General features: G+C 27.5%; 1 protein-coding gene across 2 annotated transcripts in view; it reads left to right on the top strand.

Annotated features, from left to right (window-relative positions):
* The first annotated feature begins 622 nt into the window (after nucleotides 1-622).
* Nucleotides 623-19,003, top strand: part of SLO2 (slowpoke 2) — a 158,917-nt gene continuing 140,536 nt past the window's right edge. For both annotated transcript variants that reach the window (XM_085481685.1, XM_085481680.1), the window contains exons 1-2: nucleotides 623-942; nucleotides 5,202-5,514. In XM_085481685.1, the coding sequence (XP_085337811.1) occupies nucleotides 5,414-5,514 (101 nt within the window). In that variant the 5' untranslated portion in view covers nucleotides 623-942; nucleotides 5,202-5,413. The remainder of the gene's footprint in view (nucleotides 943-5,201; nucleotides 5,515-19,003) is intronic.

Raw genomic sequence — 19,003 nt, 5'->3', positions numbered from 1 at the left:
TACATTTCATAATGTTAGTTTTCTGTCCTCATGTTATTACTATTTCTTCTATATTGTCAAAGCATATAGAGAAAACTGATCCAAAAGACAACAAATGAAAAGAAAGGCAACATAAACGTCACATGAACAATACATTATGACATAATTAAGGACAAAGGCGAGACGCAGCTATAAATTGTCTAGGCAAACGAAATGAAAAAAACATATGATATAATATACATATATATGTAAGTTCAGAAAATATATGAAACAATATACATTTAATCTAAATACCAATTAAGGGCTAACGAGACGAGAATATTATGATTGCAAAAAAAAAAAAATTACCAAGTACACTATTCTAATAGTAAAGTGAAAATATTATGCTAAAATAAATGTGTAAAACGTGTAATGTGTAATAAGTTGTAATAATAGGAATAGGCTAAAAGAGACAAGCATAATGAGCTTGTTTCCGTCAGGAAAACAAGCAAGCCTGTTTTCGTTCGTGTTTCTGTACTCCTGGATAGGCAAGGTGCACCACCGACGATCGGCAGGGATGGCACGACGTGGGGTGAGCGCCGTTAAGCAGCGTAGTCGCGATCACGACGCGGCACGTCGTCATTTAAGCGTGAGACTCCGTCGGATAAGCGTCGGGCGCGTATTTCGTACGTGGTGAAAACACGTGCGGCATATATCATTTAGTGATCGAACGAAATTTCGCGTGTCATTATTCGCGTTACAGCGACAATTTCCGTAGGATTTCCGACGTTTTCACGAACGTGACATGCAAATAAACACGAGAGAAGTTACGCTCGATATATAAATCTGAATTGTAATGTTTCTTTTTTTTTATATATGTGCTGCGACACCCCTTGTGAGTTTTAATGATGAGTTTTTCGAGTGATTGGTTTATTAGTGGTTGATCTAATTAAACTTGGGTTATTGGTGACTGGATTTTGAAAGGTGCGCGTACTTAATAGATTCGGAAACATAACAGAACAGATTAAAATTGAAATTAACTAATATTATTATTTAAATTAATTAATTTTGATTATTATTTATTTTAATTTTAAAAAATTATGCTGCTTATATAAGTTACTTTTGACAATTTACGTTTAAAAGATTTTTTATGTAGAAGTAATTGATAAAAAGTCATATAAAACTTCATTGATCTTTTGATTTTCAATTATTTATATTTTAAAGTACATTGTCACTTTAATAGTACTTAAAAATCTATTAATAAAATTTTATATGTTGTTTTATATATCGATGTGGAAAGGAAAAATGTTATAGAATTATTTTGGATAAAAATAAAATATACTCTATTGTTAAAATAATAATATAATAGTTTAACATCAAATAAAAATAATTTTAATACAATTAACACTTCAAAAGTAAGAGCATAAAAATACACACAGTTTGAAAGAAAATGTGCGCAAATTAATATATATATATAATATATATATATATATATATATATATATATATAATATATATAAGAAATTCATATTCCATTTGATTGTTATCCAGAATATTCCATGACGTATCTTATTTAGAAAAATCGATCAAACGATTGAACCTTGAACGATGATTTCAGAGTGGACGTCGTTGTTCGCGACCAATGGAATTGCGTTCGAGTTTTCTCGTGATCGATTTTAAGGCAGAATATTCTTAAATTGTTTAGCACGATTTGTTTCTTTTCGCGGTTACCCTAGAAAAATATTACATGTCGATCAATATCATTCGTATTTTAATTAGTAATTAATTAGAGCAAAGACAAGGATATTTTGAGAATCATATGGATTCCAACAAGAATAAATATAGTTTGATATGATTAGATCTTATAATAGCAAAAGCGAATGGCAACAGAATCGTTTTTTTTTTTTATTAAAAAGACTAATTGATCAATTTTAATCTTTTATTATTCTAGAAATGTAATAGAAGAGACAATAATAATAAACATTTGTAAGAGAACAGTAAATAAACATTTTTATAAATTAATGGCACAAAGAAATAAGGAAAAATTATATAAATTTAGAGACATTATTTATTTAATTAAATTATATACTTATTTTGATTAAATATTGTTTTATAGAATACTTGTCAGAAATTAATTAAATTGAAAAATAAACGTTACGCGTTTAAAAAAATTAAAATATTGCAAATATTATACAAAAGATACCAAGAATTTAAAAATTATAGCAGGATTGATAAAAGTTTTATAATAATTTTAATATTTATAAAAGGGATTATATTATGGAGACTGTGAAAGATTATCATAAGATTATATGAAAACTATGAATATATAAGTTTTGAAATTAAAATATAATTTAAATTTAATATTTATCTAATAATTCAATTATTTTATTTCTCTTTTTTAGTTGATCAAGATAAATAGGGCGCATTTTTCACATTTAATTACGTTCTTATCCATCTCTTTTTACTTTCAAATCAACTTTAATGAAACATTATGTACATAATAAAAACGAACGTAAGAGCATGACTAATTAAGTGTCCTTTTTTTAAAGAAATGCTTTTCATAGATATACAAAATATTTCATCAACGATGCAAATTTAAAGTTAAGATAAAAATATACTTTTTGCAACACGTTGGCTGAGAATTTCTGTGTAGGTTGAACAAAATTCGCAGAATTTTCATCACGCTACACTACATAAAAAATACAAACTGTGTGACATATCAAGCATAGTTTCTTTTAAATTTTCCTGTTTTCCCGAGAGCTGTACTGAGAAAATTTACATCCCTATAAAGCGCGTTGTTTACGCAGCTAGATGTCATCATCACAAATGATGTTCTATATCCAACTTTTAAACACAGGATAATTTAATTTGAGCGACTACATTTTTCATGATGTTTTATGTTTTTTAGTCACAAAATTTATATATTTTACACAGCCTTAAGTTCTAAAATATGTTTAATAAAAAATTATATGTTTAAGAATAAATTTAAATGCTCGCGTAATTATTAAAATGATACAATTAAACTAAAAAGTTAACAAGTTTTTTTTATAGTATTTAATTCTTAAATATTATATGAATTTGTACAAATTTAATCAAATTAAATTAAATTAAATTAAATTAAATTAAATTAAATTAAATCAGCATAGTATTATAGCTGCTATCATTTATTTCAATATTTTCCACAGTATACTTACAGTTAATTTACAGTAATTACGTTTTACTATATATAATATTATAAGAATCATAATAAAACACGTGCAAATTTTATAAGCTAGCTTGCATTATCCTGGTTAGAATTTTATCACGTTTGTTTTTGCAAAAAAATAATATTTGAAAATACAATTAAAATTCAAAGAAAACTCCGAATTATATAATTTAATTAATTCATTTATCATTAAGCTGTTTGAAAGCAATGAGATTTGTCTTTTGTCATTCTTTCGTAATATATGAGCTTTACACGTATGTATGTACATACATACATACACAGTCGTTAGCACGGTCCGAATTTTAACGAGCTTAATTGCCGCTACACACATATAATTATAACACTGAAGCATGTAAAAAAGCCATTTTCTGGTTTTCGATAATCCTCTTATAGAAAGATAATTTTATGGACGATGGTTTTCATTAGCATACCGCTAGTTATCAACGAACGACATAATTGATATACCCTGTTATAAAAGTAGCAAGGAAATATTATTTTTTCTTGTCTTTTCGACATATTGCCATAACTCAATATATCAGATTAGAGTGGTTATCAGAGAATGTGGTGATGTAAAATAAGTTACACTTTTTTATCGCACATTTTTTACGACAAAGTTTAGAATAAGTTATAATTAATTGAATTATTTCTAACTCTTAAAAATATAATTTATTAAGATTTTATATATTTTAAAATGTGTAAAATAAATATGAATGCAAGAAAAAATGTGCAATATAAAATATAAATTTTCACTCTATAAAATATCTTTTCGTAAAATTATCAAAGTATATTGCTTCAGTTTTAAAATCTATTATTGCATATATTTTACAATTATACATATACCTATTATAATATATTTTACTTAATATTTCTAAAATATAAAAAATATTTAAATTAAAAAAAATAACAGATTTGATTGTCAAATTTCAAAATATTTTTAAAAAATTGCTAATAACAAACACTCTTTATATATACATATTATGCATTATATGAAAATAGAAACACTAATCTTGATTAATTATCATATTAGTTTTATTTTCTCTCCTAATTCGTATTATTTGTTATTGTTGCAAATAAAAGAAAAATATTTTAATCAATATATTTACATATATTTATTTGGTGCAATAATTATTTAAAGCTTTGCTTACATGTGCTTTGTTATTAAAAACAATTAAATTAAATTACTCAATAAAGTTAATCAATTCTTAGCATATATGTTCTCTCCCCACTTTCCTCTCTCTTTCTCTGCCATAACTCTTACAAATGAATAATTAAATAAATTTACATGTTTGTATTAACCCCAATTTGTTCGTCTTGTCTCCAGGGAAATTAAAGTAAAATTAGATACTTTTACAAATAAACGTTTAATAATTTTCAGCGTATCGTTATTAAATGAAAAATTTTCTTTGTGTTTCTTTCTTAATGATTTTCATTTTTAATTAATGCACTTATAAAAAATTGAAGATTTTTCTAGATTACAATAAAAAAAACTAATGTCGATAAATTCATGTATATTTATACACACATATCTATATATATATATATATTATATCTAGAATCTAGAATATAATTTTCTTTATAATAATTATAATTATAAGAATATAATTAAAATAATATAATAATATAATTTTTTATATATTATGCGCAAAAAAGAACTTTTGTAATTGTAAATCGATTTTAAAAATTTTAGATCACATTTTTTTATACAATTAATATCTCTTATCTAAATATTAATAAAAATTTTAATATTAAACATACGCCATTATTTATAATATTAATTAAGAACAGAAAGTTTAAAGGCTTCTCTTACGAATGGAGTATTAATTGAATGATTGAATGTTATACACGTTAGCATAATGTGCTACAAACGTGTTTGTGTATATAAAATAAAATATAAAATTTTATACATAATATATAATATATTATATTTATATAATCATATTTTTTTAAAGTATTTGTTATACAAAATGCTATTTGTGTTTGGTCGATTTATTTACATTTAGTTTATTTTTACTAACAAATATTGAAATTTATTCTATAGTCATTCATACGAAATTTTCAATATGTATATCTTAAAATATTTGAAAAAGGGAAATGAAAGATTTTTAAACGTAATTAAATAACGTAAACAAGTGTCGGACACATTTTTTTATAATAACATACTTTAGTGATCTCTTTTGTGAGCTTCTTCAATGAAGAATTAAAAAATAATATAAAATATATTGAATAATAATAAGACAAGATATTTACGAGATGAATGAGCCTGATCCTTGTCTGCCTCTCCTCTTGCCACCGAGGTATCGACTTCGCGATCTTATTTTGGGCGATTATGCTTTCAACGATGATGGTGAACGGTGAGTAGGGTTTAACTTTACGTAATTTACATAATTTACAAATGCAATTTACAAATTACATAATTGTCAAATATATATTTCATCTTTAATTTTTTTGACAACATTTATTTCCGTCAAGCATTATATAGGCATAAAATATATATATTTATATATTTAAATTTATATTCTTAAAAATAATATATTATAAAAAAGAGAAAATTTGATACATGACTTGTGAATAAATTAATTATGTTAATTACAATTACGTTATCTTTTGTAGACAAAATATTGTCTTTTATCGAGTGTATATATACAAGAGGCATAGATAAATTTTTATTGATGCAATCCATTTAAATATTGAAATGTAGCACATTTTATTACTAACTTCATAATTTTTATCAAAAATCTATAAATGATAAATTTAGTATCTACAATACCTATTTCATTTAATGACAAATAAAATTTTTATTGTCAAATTTTTTTTTTTGGTGAAATATTTTTAGTATCAAAACATATAGATGATGAATTTAGTACAGTATTTCATTTAATAGCAAATCAAATTTTTATTATTGTCCAATTTTTTTTCTTGGTAAAATATTGCACAGCGTAAAATTAATTTTGAAATAACGCAATGCTGGCTTACAAATTGAATGGTAAACCGAGGTTCTTCAGATGGCATTTAAAACTAGGATGAAGGGAAAACAGAGAGATTAAATATTCGATCTTGATGACAAAAACAAGTAATTAAAAAAACTTTCTACTGAACTAACAATGTATGTTAAATTACATAGTTATATAGAGAATTTAAAGTATATTGGATTTTAAATTTGATAAATATTAAATTTTTAATTAATTTATATTATTTAGATTAAAATTTGCAGTAATTCGTTGTAGGTATATATAGGAATTAAAAATTTAGTCATAAAAATATTATAAAAAAAAATTAGATTTGTGCATTAAAAATTGTTCACGAAATTGGCTGTGAATGTAGTTTATCAATCAGTGTTCTTCGGCATTTATATTTATATTTTGTTTAAATATAATATAAAAATTATTTGATAAAAAGATTGCAATATAAAAATTTTTATGGAGATTAAAGAGCGAAAACTTTGAATTTAATATTATTTTAAAATTAATCTGTTGCATTTGATTCTTCACATTAAAATTATACAAGAGAAAATTATTTAAATAGCGGTATCGGAATAACGTCGAAATACTTCAATATTTGAACATTCTTCACAATTTTTCTGCGCGAATATACCACTTTAATTGTCTGTCGAGAAATGTTTCATTTTTCATTTTTTTTATTGAATCCCTTTCGGCGCTATGGGGTTTTAACGGTTTACTCGTAAGCGAAATAAAGCGATAGTAGAGAAAATCAATAGAAAAAAGGAAATACGCGACTGATGAAATATGTATATCTTTGATTGAGGATGTATTTTATAATAAGCATATTTTTCATAGCCAATGTAAAATGTAATTTTACTGCATTGCTTTGAAAAATATCATGATTAATTAAGATTTTTTTATTATTTTAATTGTCTAAAATATATACATGCATAGGTATATTAAATGAGAAAGAGAATGAAAGAGATATAGGGGGAGGAAGCAGAGAAAGAGTTGCATACTTTATTTCAATCATATATTTTTAATGTTTCGAATTTTTCTTTTAATAAAAGTATGATTAATAAAAGCCACATTTGCAAGGTTTCGATTTCTAATAATTACAAGTGCTGAAAATAATGTAATCCATGTTCTCTTGTCTGAAATTAATACAATAGTTGTATTAGACAGAGAAAGTCTTATATAGTTAATTATTATAATTTGCTATTTTGAGGAGAAAGTCAAAGTGACATATAACAATTTTGTTCACGATTTAATTATATTATAATTATATTATAAATTATATTTATAATATATTTATAATACATTTATAATTATATTTATAATAATAATAAACATAACAATATATATATATATATATATATATATTGTTATGTTTATTATTATTATATGTACATATTTTGATACAATATCTATTCGATTTATGCAGGAGACGAAATTAAATTTATCTATTGGCATCAAGAAATTTAATTCCGTAACAAAATAAAATAGTTTTCATACGAGTTTAATAATTATAATTTCTGCTGTTATAAAATCGGATTACTTATTATTTTTCTAGAAAATATATGGCTTTAATATATAAGGTTTTCACTGTTGACTTAAGATCTGATAGTAAACTTTAAATAAACTCATCTAAAAATAAAAGATAAAAATATAATATTTCATTTAAAATTAATTCTGTTCTCTACTCTGTTCTGTTTTATAATATGATTACGTTCGAATTTAATGATAAATGCTCTCTAGATGTTGTCGAACGAGATTGGTATTGTTAAATTGATGATCGCATGCTGCAATGTTAGTAAAAAAGAACGCATTCCCCTATTATGCAAAGCAATTATTTGTAAAATCAGCAGATGGTTACTGTGTGAATACGAGTTTAATACGATCAATTGCAAATGGTTTGCAATCGAAGATATGTGAAGACGTGGCTTATATAAAAGATCGAGTGTTACAGTGTATAACCGCTGTAAGTCTTTTAGCATGTAAATCTTTTAGCGCGTTTCTTTTACAAAACTAGAATGCGCAACGTGAATGATCAATATCTAAAATTAGTTGCATACTCTAATAATGAGAAAAAACATTAACCTTTTCTAGAGAAATGGTACACGAGACTTTACTCTCTATGTAAGATTAATGAGTTCAACGAAAAATACATATATATATAATTGAATATTAAAAAAATTATTAATCATATAATATTATTAAATTTAATAATATTTATAAAATTAATAATCTTTATATTTTTTATTCACATAACTCATCGCCCGTGTTATAAGCAGGGATTTAGAGTGTTGATAAAACAATTATTTATTTTATTATTATTAATATTAAATTTTATTAAGATTTTTAATGCAATAGATGAATATATAGATAATCGGATTGTGATTTGATTATTCTTATAGATATTTATCAAAGATCAATATTCATATGTTACTGCGCATATAGATATATGACATATTTTTTTCGATATTATATATTTAATCGTCGCGTTCTGGTAGAAATACCCGAGATGTATGATCTCACTGCGGATAATTCGACCTTCTTTTGGAAAATAATATTTTCTCCTGTCGGAAACGCGCGAAAGTTCAATATATATGGTAGCTTCTTCCCCTAGCTTTAGGTTGGATTTATGTTGCAGTTACGATTAGAATGAACTATTCGCGATATCGGATATCGCGGTGTAGTTTGCTACGGTTTTATGTGTAATGATTCAGCATGGTAAATTGCTTTCCTGTTATCGCAATATGTTTTGTCAGGGAAAACATTCGATTTTTATGCTGCTTTGTTTAATTTAACGGGATTGGAGCTTTCTTGAAAAAAGTCATCAATTTCAAGCTGCTTATCGAAATAGGTTCTTTAGTTTTAAACTAAAATTGTAAGAATATTTCTCAAGCTAATATTTATATTCGTTATAATAGATAACGTTTATATGAATATTCTTTCAATGTTTTTTAACGAGAAAGTCTATTTGTCTTATTTATTAAACATTATTTTTATGAACAATTTTTTAAATATATAACTTTATGATATATATTAATAAAATAAGAAAATTTCCCCCCATGATACATCTTTATGTGTTTCATGAATTTTTCTAAAAGATAATATTTTACTAATATAATATTATCTTTTTATAAAGTTTGTGCAATTTAGATAAATTTCTATTAATAACTTAACTCTTACTTGTATAATAAAATTTCTGAATGGATTGCTTCTCTGCGGTTTATATTATGTTCCAAAGTTTGTTTCTCAAGATACGTAGGCTTTTTTGCTTGTTTTACATTCATTGCCTGTTTGCTTACACGTTAGGATTTATTATCGTTTATTATGGGATTTATCGCTTTTCGCATCAAGAAAAAGAAGTAACAGTTTATTTCTTCATTATGTTACCATATTACTGTTTTCGAGCCTTATAATTTGAATGAGATATCTAAGTTTTATTAAAATCAAAATTTTATATTTAGGTTTAATCGTCGTGCTGATAAGAATGTATTAATTATAAATACTTATATGCGGATTATTCGTTTATTCATCTCTGTGTCTGAATGTTAAATAATTCGTCTAGATTTTTAATAGGGATTACCGCAAGGATTAATATAAGCATATTACAGGTATTCAATTCAATCAAATTGCTATTCATAATAATCTGGTACATGATTTACTCAAATAATTCTTATGTTCTTCATATGCTTGTTAATTCTACATTTGTATATTACATATTCAGCACGTACATGTAATATATAAATACTTTTATATTAAATATGTTATATTTTATAAAATCTTTAAAAACTTAGATTGTGAAATATAAATACAGATTAAACGAAGAGATATTGGAAATATCATGAAATTATTATCAGAGGTACCATTCGAGAAAAAATGGTGCAATGCCGAATTAAATGACAATTGCTCAGAGAGATTATATGTATATACATATAACTCTTGTAAGTTTGAAAGATAATAGTACTTTATGTTTAGGCGTAGGAGCCAAGCAAGTTTACTTGACATGATTAATATTGATCCTAGTATTTCTACTTTTGTTTTTTCTCTGCGGGCCTGCGGGCTAGATTCTCTTTTCCCGTAAGCACAGGAATTCTCGTGCAGCTTCCGGCATTGTTAGTTTTTCCTTTTGCATTTGACACGACGTGTTTCTCTGTACCTCTGGAATTTCCGGTATTTTGTTAGGAATCTTTTTGTTAAATTGCTTTTGTAAAAGCTCTTCTTAATGTACTTCTACAAACTTATCGCAATAACTTATCGTTTGATTGCAACAGTTACGTTATATAAATATAATAATATCTTATAATATTTATTGTATTAATATTGTTGAAAGTACAGAGGAGCGAAGAGAATTTGCGCAACTTTTAAATTGATATTGTGCAGACCATTACTTCTTCTCTAATATATATATATATATATATATATATATATATATATATATAAAATTGCCTTTGAGCTATTTCACTGTCGTATACAATCATAATTCTCTCCAACGCGAGTTGGAGTGTGTGCACTTCAACTTTAACAGATTTATTTCTCTGATGAGAGTTGAAAATTATGGCTTATAAATGTATGGTATAAAATACTTCAACGCATCATGATCTTAATCGTGAATTGACATTTTTTATTATCGAACATGCATGGGCGTTTACTTCGATTCAACTTTACATTAATTTTTCTGATATGAAGGAAGCGTAATCGTAGAATACGTTATTACATAGCGATTACATGGTGATCTTTATTTAAAAAATATTTATTGCTTTTTAATACATTGTAACGTATCCATCTTTCTTCTTTATGCATATATTATGTTTACGTAATCAAACTTTAAAACGGGTATAAAAGTGTCATTTTTTATTCTGCTGTTGTTCGATGCATAGTTTGCTACAGTTTCATTAAACTGGTATTATATCGTAACTATAAGACGTAATGAAAATAGAAAATTTATTGAACAATGTGCGTTAGGCGTAAATGAGTAAAGCGCATACACCTACACATGACCGCGTATATGACTCACAATTAATGTTCGTGAAAGAGCATTAACGAACCCCAAACTAAATTGTGTCTCTTTATATCTACTACCTACATTTCGAATATCTTATATTCAGGTTGTTATAATCATATTGTTATAAATAACGATAGGAGCTTCTTTTCTAAATTATTAGGGATGTATCTCACTTATTGTTTGAAAAGAACGACATGAGAAAAAGATAGTTGTCTAAAATACATATCATTAGAATTAATTGGATATATATATATATATATATATATATATATATATATATATCCAATTAATCTTAACGATGTATATATATATATATATATATATATATATATATAAAATATGTGGAATTTTATCACAATATCATCCGCGCGAAATTTCTCTCAACGTAATAATAGTTGGTTATCAATTATATCAATTTTGTACATTTGACAAATGTGATGGTCATTTCGCGTTCTCAGTTACATGCCGCGATATTATAATTGGAATTCATTTATGTCCGCATTCCACGCAGACAATGATGGATGAGATAATTAAATAAAGGCATTGTCTTTAATTCTGTCAACTTTTTTTACGACAAAATTAAATACCTATATATTTTTTGCGATAAAATATTTTTCACGATATCCAGATTTTTTGCAAAATAATATAATAAAAATAATAAAACTGTTTTTTTCTTCTTTAATGTAATTGACATATATTGTAATTGACATTACATATCACAATAATATATGTAATAATGACATTACATATCAATAATATATGTAATAATGACATTACATATCAATAATATATGTAATAATGACATTACATATCAATAATATATGTAATAATGGCATTACATATCATTATTACATTATGGATTACAAAAATAGACGTTTATTTAAAAAGACCTATAGAAATATTGTATTGATAAAGACTGTCGTACAGTCGAAACGTTTACTAATTATCATTTTGATTGTATTATTTTCATGACTTAAAATAAATTGTTAACACCGAACTAATCAGCTTGTTAAGTTGGCCTAGTAATTCATAACTTATTTTAATTTTACACGAGCTGAATTTTAATTCTCATTATATATATGAAAATTTAATGTTTAAAAATATAATGTAAGAATGGCAAAAAGTATTCGAAATTTATGCGATTTGTGGAACAAGTTTGACTTATTTAATAGTAAAAAGCTGAACTATTGACGTTTTTGTAAACATGCTTTAGAATGTGTTTGTCTCCTCTGTTTTTTGGTCACGATGTAGTTTGAAGTGGGTCTATTACTAATGTATCAATTAATTTAGCGATCAAAGTATACGATTAAACGAAGGAATGTGGGTCAGAAAATTAACAATTTATTCGGCTAAGGGACAATCCGCGTTCGTTGGGCGTTATTTAATTTTTTTAATTATAATTATTTTATTTTTATTACACTCGAAAAAGTATTTTGATATTAAATTCGTACTATTGTCTATTTAGGTATGTTATTTAAAATTTAATAAAAATAAATTAAGATTGAATATAGCAAACATCCGCGTTTGTTGGGCGTTATTTAATTTTTTAAATTATAATTATTTTATTTTTATTACACTCGAGAAAATATTTTGATATTAAATTCGTACTATTGTTCGTCTATTTAGGTATGTTATTTAAAATTTAATAAAAATAAATTGAGATTGAATATAGCAAACAGTAATTTTGTTATAAATAATTTTTAAACATTTAACAACTTCAATTCTTGTGAAATATTTGTTACCTTTTGCTACAGTTTCTTTTAATGTAGATTATTTCTACTAAAATGTTATATTAACATTTAATATTATTAAAAATGATATTTAATAATATTATAACATTATATTTTTTACCGATTAAGAATGATATTATACTGAAAACAATATTTGTAAAATTTTATATAAGTATTAAAAATTAAAAATATATAAGTTTTCGTAATGTTCATTGACTTATATTTAATTGAGGAGATGAATAATTTGAAAACAGTTTTAAATATCTAAATGAAATATTATATCGTCAATTTTTTAGGTGTTATGTAATCAAATATGAATTAATTATATTTATCTACATATATATATTACCGTTATATGACATATTACTTAAGAGCAATAAGTATGATGTCATCAAGGTATTTTGTGAAAGGCAGGCGATATTCTCTAAGAGCTTTTTGACTGATAGGTGAAATATCTAAAAGTAGATGTGAGAGCAAGCGCGAACCGGCATTATCGTAATAATCAGCTTAATAAATCATTAGAAGCACTCTTAAGCACAGAAGCTATTTTAATATTTTCTTGTCGGTCTTTTTTTTTTTTACATGCTTGTTCAAAGTATGAATATTATTTTATTATATTTAATATATATATTATATAAAAATATTATTTTATGCATAAAGTATATATATATATATATTTCTTTATTATTATGTATAACAATATATAGAATATAATTTATGATTAATATGTGTGTAGAACTCCTAGGTAACTTTTCAAGTTAATTTTTATTGACAATTTTAATATATAATTGTTTACGAAAAACTGCGTGTGTAACAGAGAGAAATAATTAAATTTATCATATTAAAATACATATAATTTTATTTTTACTGCGCCGAGGTTTTATCATCATTTAGTATAATCTTTGTGTTAAATTGTACGAAAGACGTACAAAACTAATTATTTCAATATTAAACTTTTAAAGAAACAAAAATGTGACATCTAAAAAATTTGCTCGTGCATTTAATTGATTTTTAAAAGATTCCTTTACTTTTTTCTTTAATAAAGCTCAACGTTTGATAAGGTAGAAACTTCCGTAATCACTATAAATCTTCACTTTGAGAAGAACTTCACTTGCGGTGTTATTCTGACTGAGTATACTTCCTGAGCTGGCCTATTTGTGATGCACTCAACACACTTCTAGAGATGAAGTATGCTTAACACATATTCGCTCAAGTCTTTTGTATACTCACTACTTTTGTATACTCACTAGTCGCTGAAATTGCAACATGAAGAGACATGCGCTTTGTAGGTCAATACAAAGATATTGCCACCCTATTCGAGCGGAAGAGACAGACGCGTACATAGTTACCCTGCTACTTTATCGACTGTTCAGCATCCGCTGGAGCTTCCGTGTTTAAGCTCTCTACTTATATTATTATGAATACTTCTGCTAATTCCTAGATTGCACTGCATTCGCATTTTGCAAAATGTTTATATTTTAATTGTAGATAAATGATACTTAGATAAACTAATTGTTTTAGATTTTCCATAATTAATACGTTCTATAATCATAAAAATATAAATTTACAAAAAACTTAATTTTTATATAAAGAAACTGCATAGAAATTATAATTTTTTTCTTAGCAATTAATAAGTATATAATAAAAAAATTGTATCGTTAGAATTTGTGACAAAATTTCACAAAATTTATGAAATTGAACTAATCTATATTCACAATATAGATTATATGTATATCGCACAAAAAAATGTACGTCCTTACGAAACAGTTGGCAAAAAAGTTCAATCCCATAAGAGACTCTGAGTTCACATTTTTTCAGCAAATTCTTTAAGCAAATTTTGCAAAATTTATTTTGTTATTCATGGAAGGTCTTATTTCTTTTAGCACTCTCTAAGGCTCAGAGGATCAGTCAAAAACTATAAATTGCTTCACCCAATCTTGTGTAAATATTTGAAAGATCATGATCAGTTTATGCTGAATTTCAACAAATTTTACTATTTATGGTGATAAGAAAAAAAAACCCTAAATTTTTTACATCATACAATTGAATATTTACGTAATCTCTAAAAGAAATAATCGTAATCTATAAAGAAATGAAAATATCTTAAACCGTGATATAACTACAATTCACGATTAAACAGTTAATTTTTATTTGATAATATTTAATTTTTTAGATTTATGCAATACTTATATATTGTCATTCATCAGAATTATCCATATAAGTTCTTCTTAAATATTATTATATCTATATTATAATATTATTAACTGTTTAAATTATAGATTTGATATTATGATTATGTATATTATAATACCCTGAAATTGCTGTATTTGCATTGCACGAGGATCGAGATATTATTAAGACGGTATTCACGTTTATTAGGGAAAATGTTCCTATGAGGAAAGCTGTTTACTGCTTAGAAAGCAGATTAATGGATTGAATCACGAGTTGCTTGATATAATTAAATCTTACATAATAGCGTTGTATAAGACGCGATTTATAAGAATTCGCAATAAAAGTTAGCAAACTAGTTACGTGAGATTTTGGATTAATTAATATAAGCTATATGTTTTATTTTTTACATGTTCTATATATTGCGTATATAAAACGAGATTATTATAATGCACATTTTAAAAATTGTTTTATTTTTATTTTTATGTTTTAAGATTAATTTTTAAAAATTGTTTATTATATTATCAGTTAAGTTTTATGTTAAATTTTTATAAATTAAATATTGTTTATTTATATAGTCTAACTATTGGAAATTTGCATAAATGGTAATGAAAAAAAAAAAAAAAATAATAATACATTGTTGAAATAACATGTATAATTAACCAGTTTTTAAGATTTATATTTTACATCATTTGAGATATCGCTTTGACGCACCAAAGCAATCTTCTTTCTCCATTAGCGCAATGGATATACCTTATCTGCATTGTCAGAAAAAAATAGATGTACAACAGCGGAGCGATATCTTTCCTCGAAATAGTGCTGTGTATATTCTGCTCATTCGTTATGCACTATTTGTCTTCGCGCTATTATGCATATGATGTTCTGCGTCACAACATTTAAAAGTATATTTTCCAAATCTTCTACATCAATCGACTAATATCCACCTACTATTTATTTACTATTTATACACATACCGTTCACTATTTATATACATATCGCTACAATTTCATATTTATCTAATAATCCATCTAATAATTTCTCTAATAATTCCAATGCCCCAATTTATATATAGCATTATTTATAATATTTTATTTCTTGTTTAGTAAAAGTATTATCACACAAATAATATATATATACATTATATTTTTTATATCTTATTTATTTCATGTGTTATTAAAAATCATATAATTTCTTAGATGCACATATACAATTAAAAATGGTTTGATTCCCCTTTTAAAAAAATCTTTGAAACTGGGAATGAATAAAAAAGAAATTTAAAGAATCCTTCAGAGAAGTTTACAGTTTTTTTTCTTTGCAACATATAAACGCTAGTACGTGTAACAGGAGCGGTAACGTTAACACTACAAATGCAAAGTTGCATTAAAATGTCGATTTAAAAATTATAAATAGTACGACAGGACTCCATTAAAAACGTCAGTTTCCTGGCACATTTTTAGCACGCAAGCTTGACACATACATTGCCACGTGGCTCGCTCAGAATTCAAGTCTTCCGCCCGCATTACAGCGCAAGCTCGTCACGCAAGTTTAGCTTAGCTCCCGGTGCGAATCGATGTTGTCTCTCCGACAGCCCGTCCATTCATTCCTGTATGTGTTTCGTTACACCAAAATAACCCATCGTCCCTAGTGCACAAACCTACCCTTAACAGAGCATAAGCAGGGATGCTCATTCACTGAATTTAGACATGTATAAAAAAATCGATCAACAATATCAAACAATTTAATCAATTAATTAATCAAAAATTTAATCAATAAAATATTTTAAAAAATGGCAGAGCGGTACTATGGCTCAATAAAGATAAAGGAATGAATTAAGATTTTTCTTGTGAAAAAATCATTAACATAAACAATTTCAGAGAGAAAAATAGAGAGCCTCTCGCTGAATATTTGATATCTCTAAATATTTGATTCTCTCTGAATACTTTATCACCATTCTTTCCTCGATTTTGGAACCACATCGAGTAAAAAGGGCAGATGTACGAAACGTGTACCTTTCCTCGACAAGACAAATGGTCTTGGAATACACTTTGATAGCGTTTCAAGAGATACAATGATGAGAAAACCCAATAACATGATTACCAGCAAGAAGCGAATAAATCGTTCGTGGCGTATCGCCATTTATCCCCACGTTCCGCGATCATTTCTCATTCACCGGGGCAATTCACGAGAAAGAGAGAGAGAGAGCTGGATATGACAGAATGCCAAACCGAGATGACCGGGGGATAGAGTAGATCTCGGACGTACCCCCGAAGTGGCGCAGTCGCCTTGACAACGAAGCGGCGCCACGTGCGTGTATGCGCGCTCTTTCACGACGACGACGTCGACGACGACAGCGAAGAGGAGTCGGAGAAGGAGGGCAACATCCAGGAGTGAGCGAGATGAGCGATGATTATACACTGCGCGAAAATGAGAGGGAGAAAGACGGAGCAGCCGAGAGGGTGCAAGAGAGAGAGAAAGAGGGATACCTAGAGAGGGTGCAAGCGAGAGAGTCAGAGAGAGAGAGAGCGTGCTTGATGCTAGTTTGAGAGAAAAGGAAGAACACATCAGGGGGTTAGAAGGCCGGTGGCAAAGGGGTGGCGCGCGAGAGAAAACCGCTAGCGTGTACCGCAGTACGGGATAGTGAGCTGCGAGCTGGCCTCCTCTCTCACGCCGCGAAAAAGCCATCGCTGACTATGAGACAATACGACCGGTCCCGTTCGGCTGTTTCACTCTGCGCCGTTCCGCCCTTCATCAGATAGATTGTTCGCGAGGTTGCCCAATCGCCTCGTTCTTCGTGTCCTGGTTTGCGTGACGCGTGCGAGGAAAGAGCGCTGACAGTTGTCAGATTTATGCGCGGTCGTTCCCGTGCGATTATGAGCCTCCGGGTCTGTCTCTTTGGGGTGGATTGAGTTCTCTCTTTTTGTTTCACGGAATTGTTGTTCGACGCGCTCGTTGAATGTCAAGGACGATGCGGCATTTGCACCCTATCCTTGTGCTCCGGATGTGCGACAAGCGTTAAATTAGTGGAACAATCAGTGACAGGTATCGCTACTGTGCGACACTAGATAGAGAGCTCTTTTTTTTCTCGTCGAGATGCCCCGTCGTCGCCTAAATCGCGAAGCGCGCCACTTGTCGTCGCATCAATATTACATCGGTATCACTAAGATATTGAGAATGCAGGCCCATGTCCCCGAGTGCAGCGAGTCGGATGACGACGAGGTGGATAACGATCCTCCCAAGACTGCTTCTAGAAGTGACAGCGGAACGTTATCCTCGTGAGACGCTGCCACCTGCGTTGAGTAGAACAGCTCGTTGGTCCTGTAAACCAGAAGTGTAATTCTCGATACCTGTCATTGATGAGTTTCGGGAAACATCTTTGATATATACGATGAGTTGAACGTTTCCTATACAAGAGTCAAGTTGGTTTATGAAGAAGGATTTAAGTGAAACTGTGGACATTTGATTGACGTGAAGAAATTTTGAGATACGTTTACGAAACCTGAAATAATGGCGCGAGATACAGAAGAGCGCTTTGTTGTGTTTGAAAAAAATCAAATAATTTAATAATTTAATAATCCTATATATATATATATATATATATATATATTGTTGAGTCTTTCAAGAAAACAAGTGGTTATTATATTGTATATAGGACACGGGATTTGAAGAGAATTTATATGAAGGGGAAATCTTGTTATCCAAAGATTTGTTGTTTAGACAAGGATTTAAAAGCGCTTGTTGTGCGACATTGTTTTCTTGCCGCATCTTGAATCGAGGTTTCAAGATATGAAAAAAGGACTGTTCCCACGCATGCGATCTACAGACCTTGCTGCTATCTGATTAAAGTGTTTAAAGCGAGTTGCTATTTTCGGATCGACGAAACCTCAAACACATTTTAAAGAGTTTTTTTAACGATATCAAAGTAAGCTGTGGAAAGAACTTGTTAAGCAAGCTGATGCAATTGAGGTATCAATGTTTGATCACGCGGATC

This window comes from Nylanderia fulva, unplaced genomic scaffold (assembly GCF_048542155.1).
Source record: "Nylanderia fulva isolate GAGA-0341 unplaced genomic scaffold, ASM4854215v1 Scaffold19, whole genome shotgun sequence".
Taxonomy (NCBI): Eukaryota; Metazoa; Arthropoda; class Insecta; order Hymenoptera; family Formicidae; genus Nylanderia; species Nylanderia fulva.
This window is presented reverse-complemented; position numbering and strand designations above follow the sequence as displayed.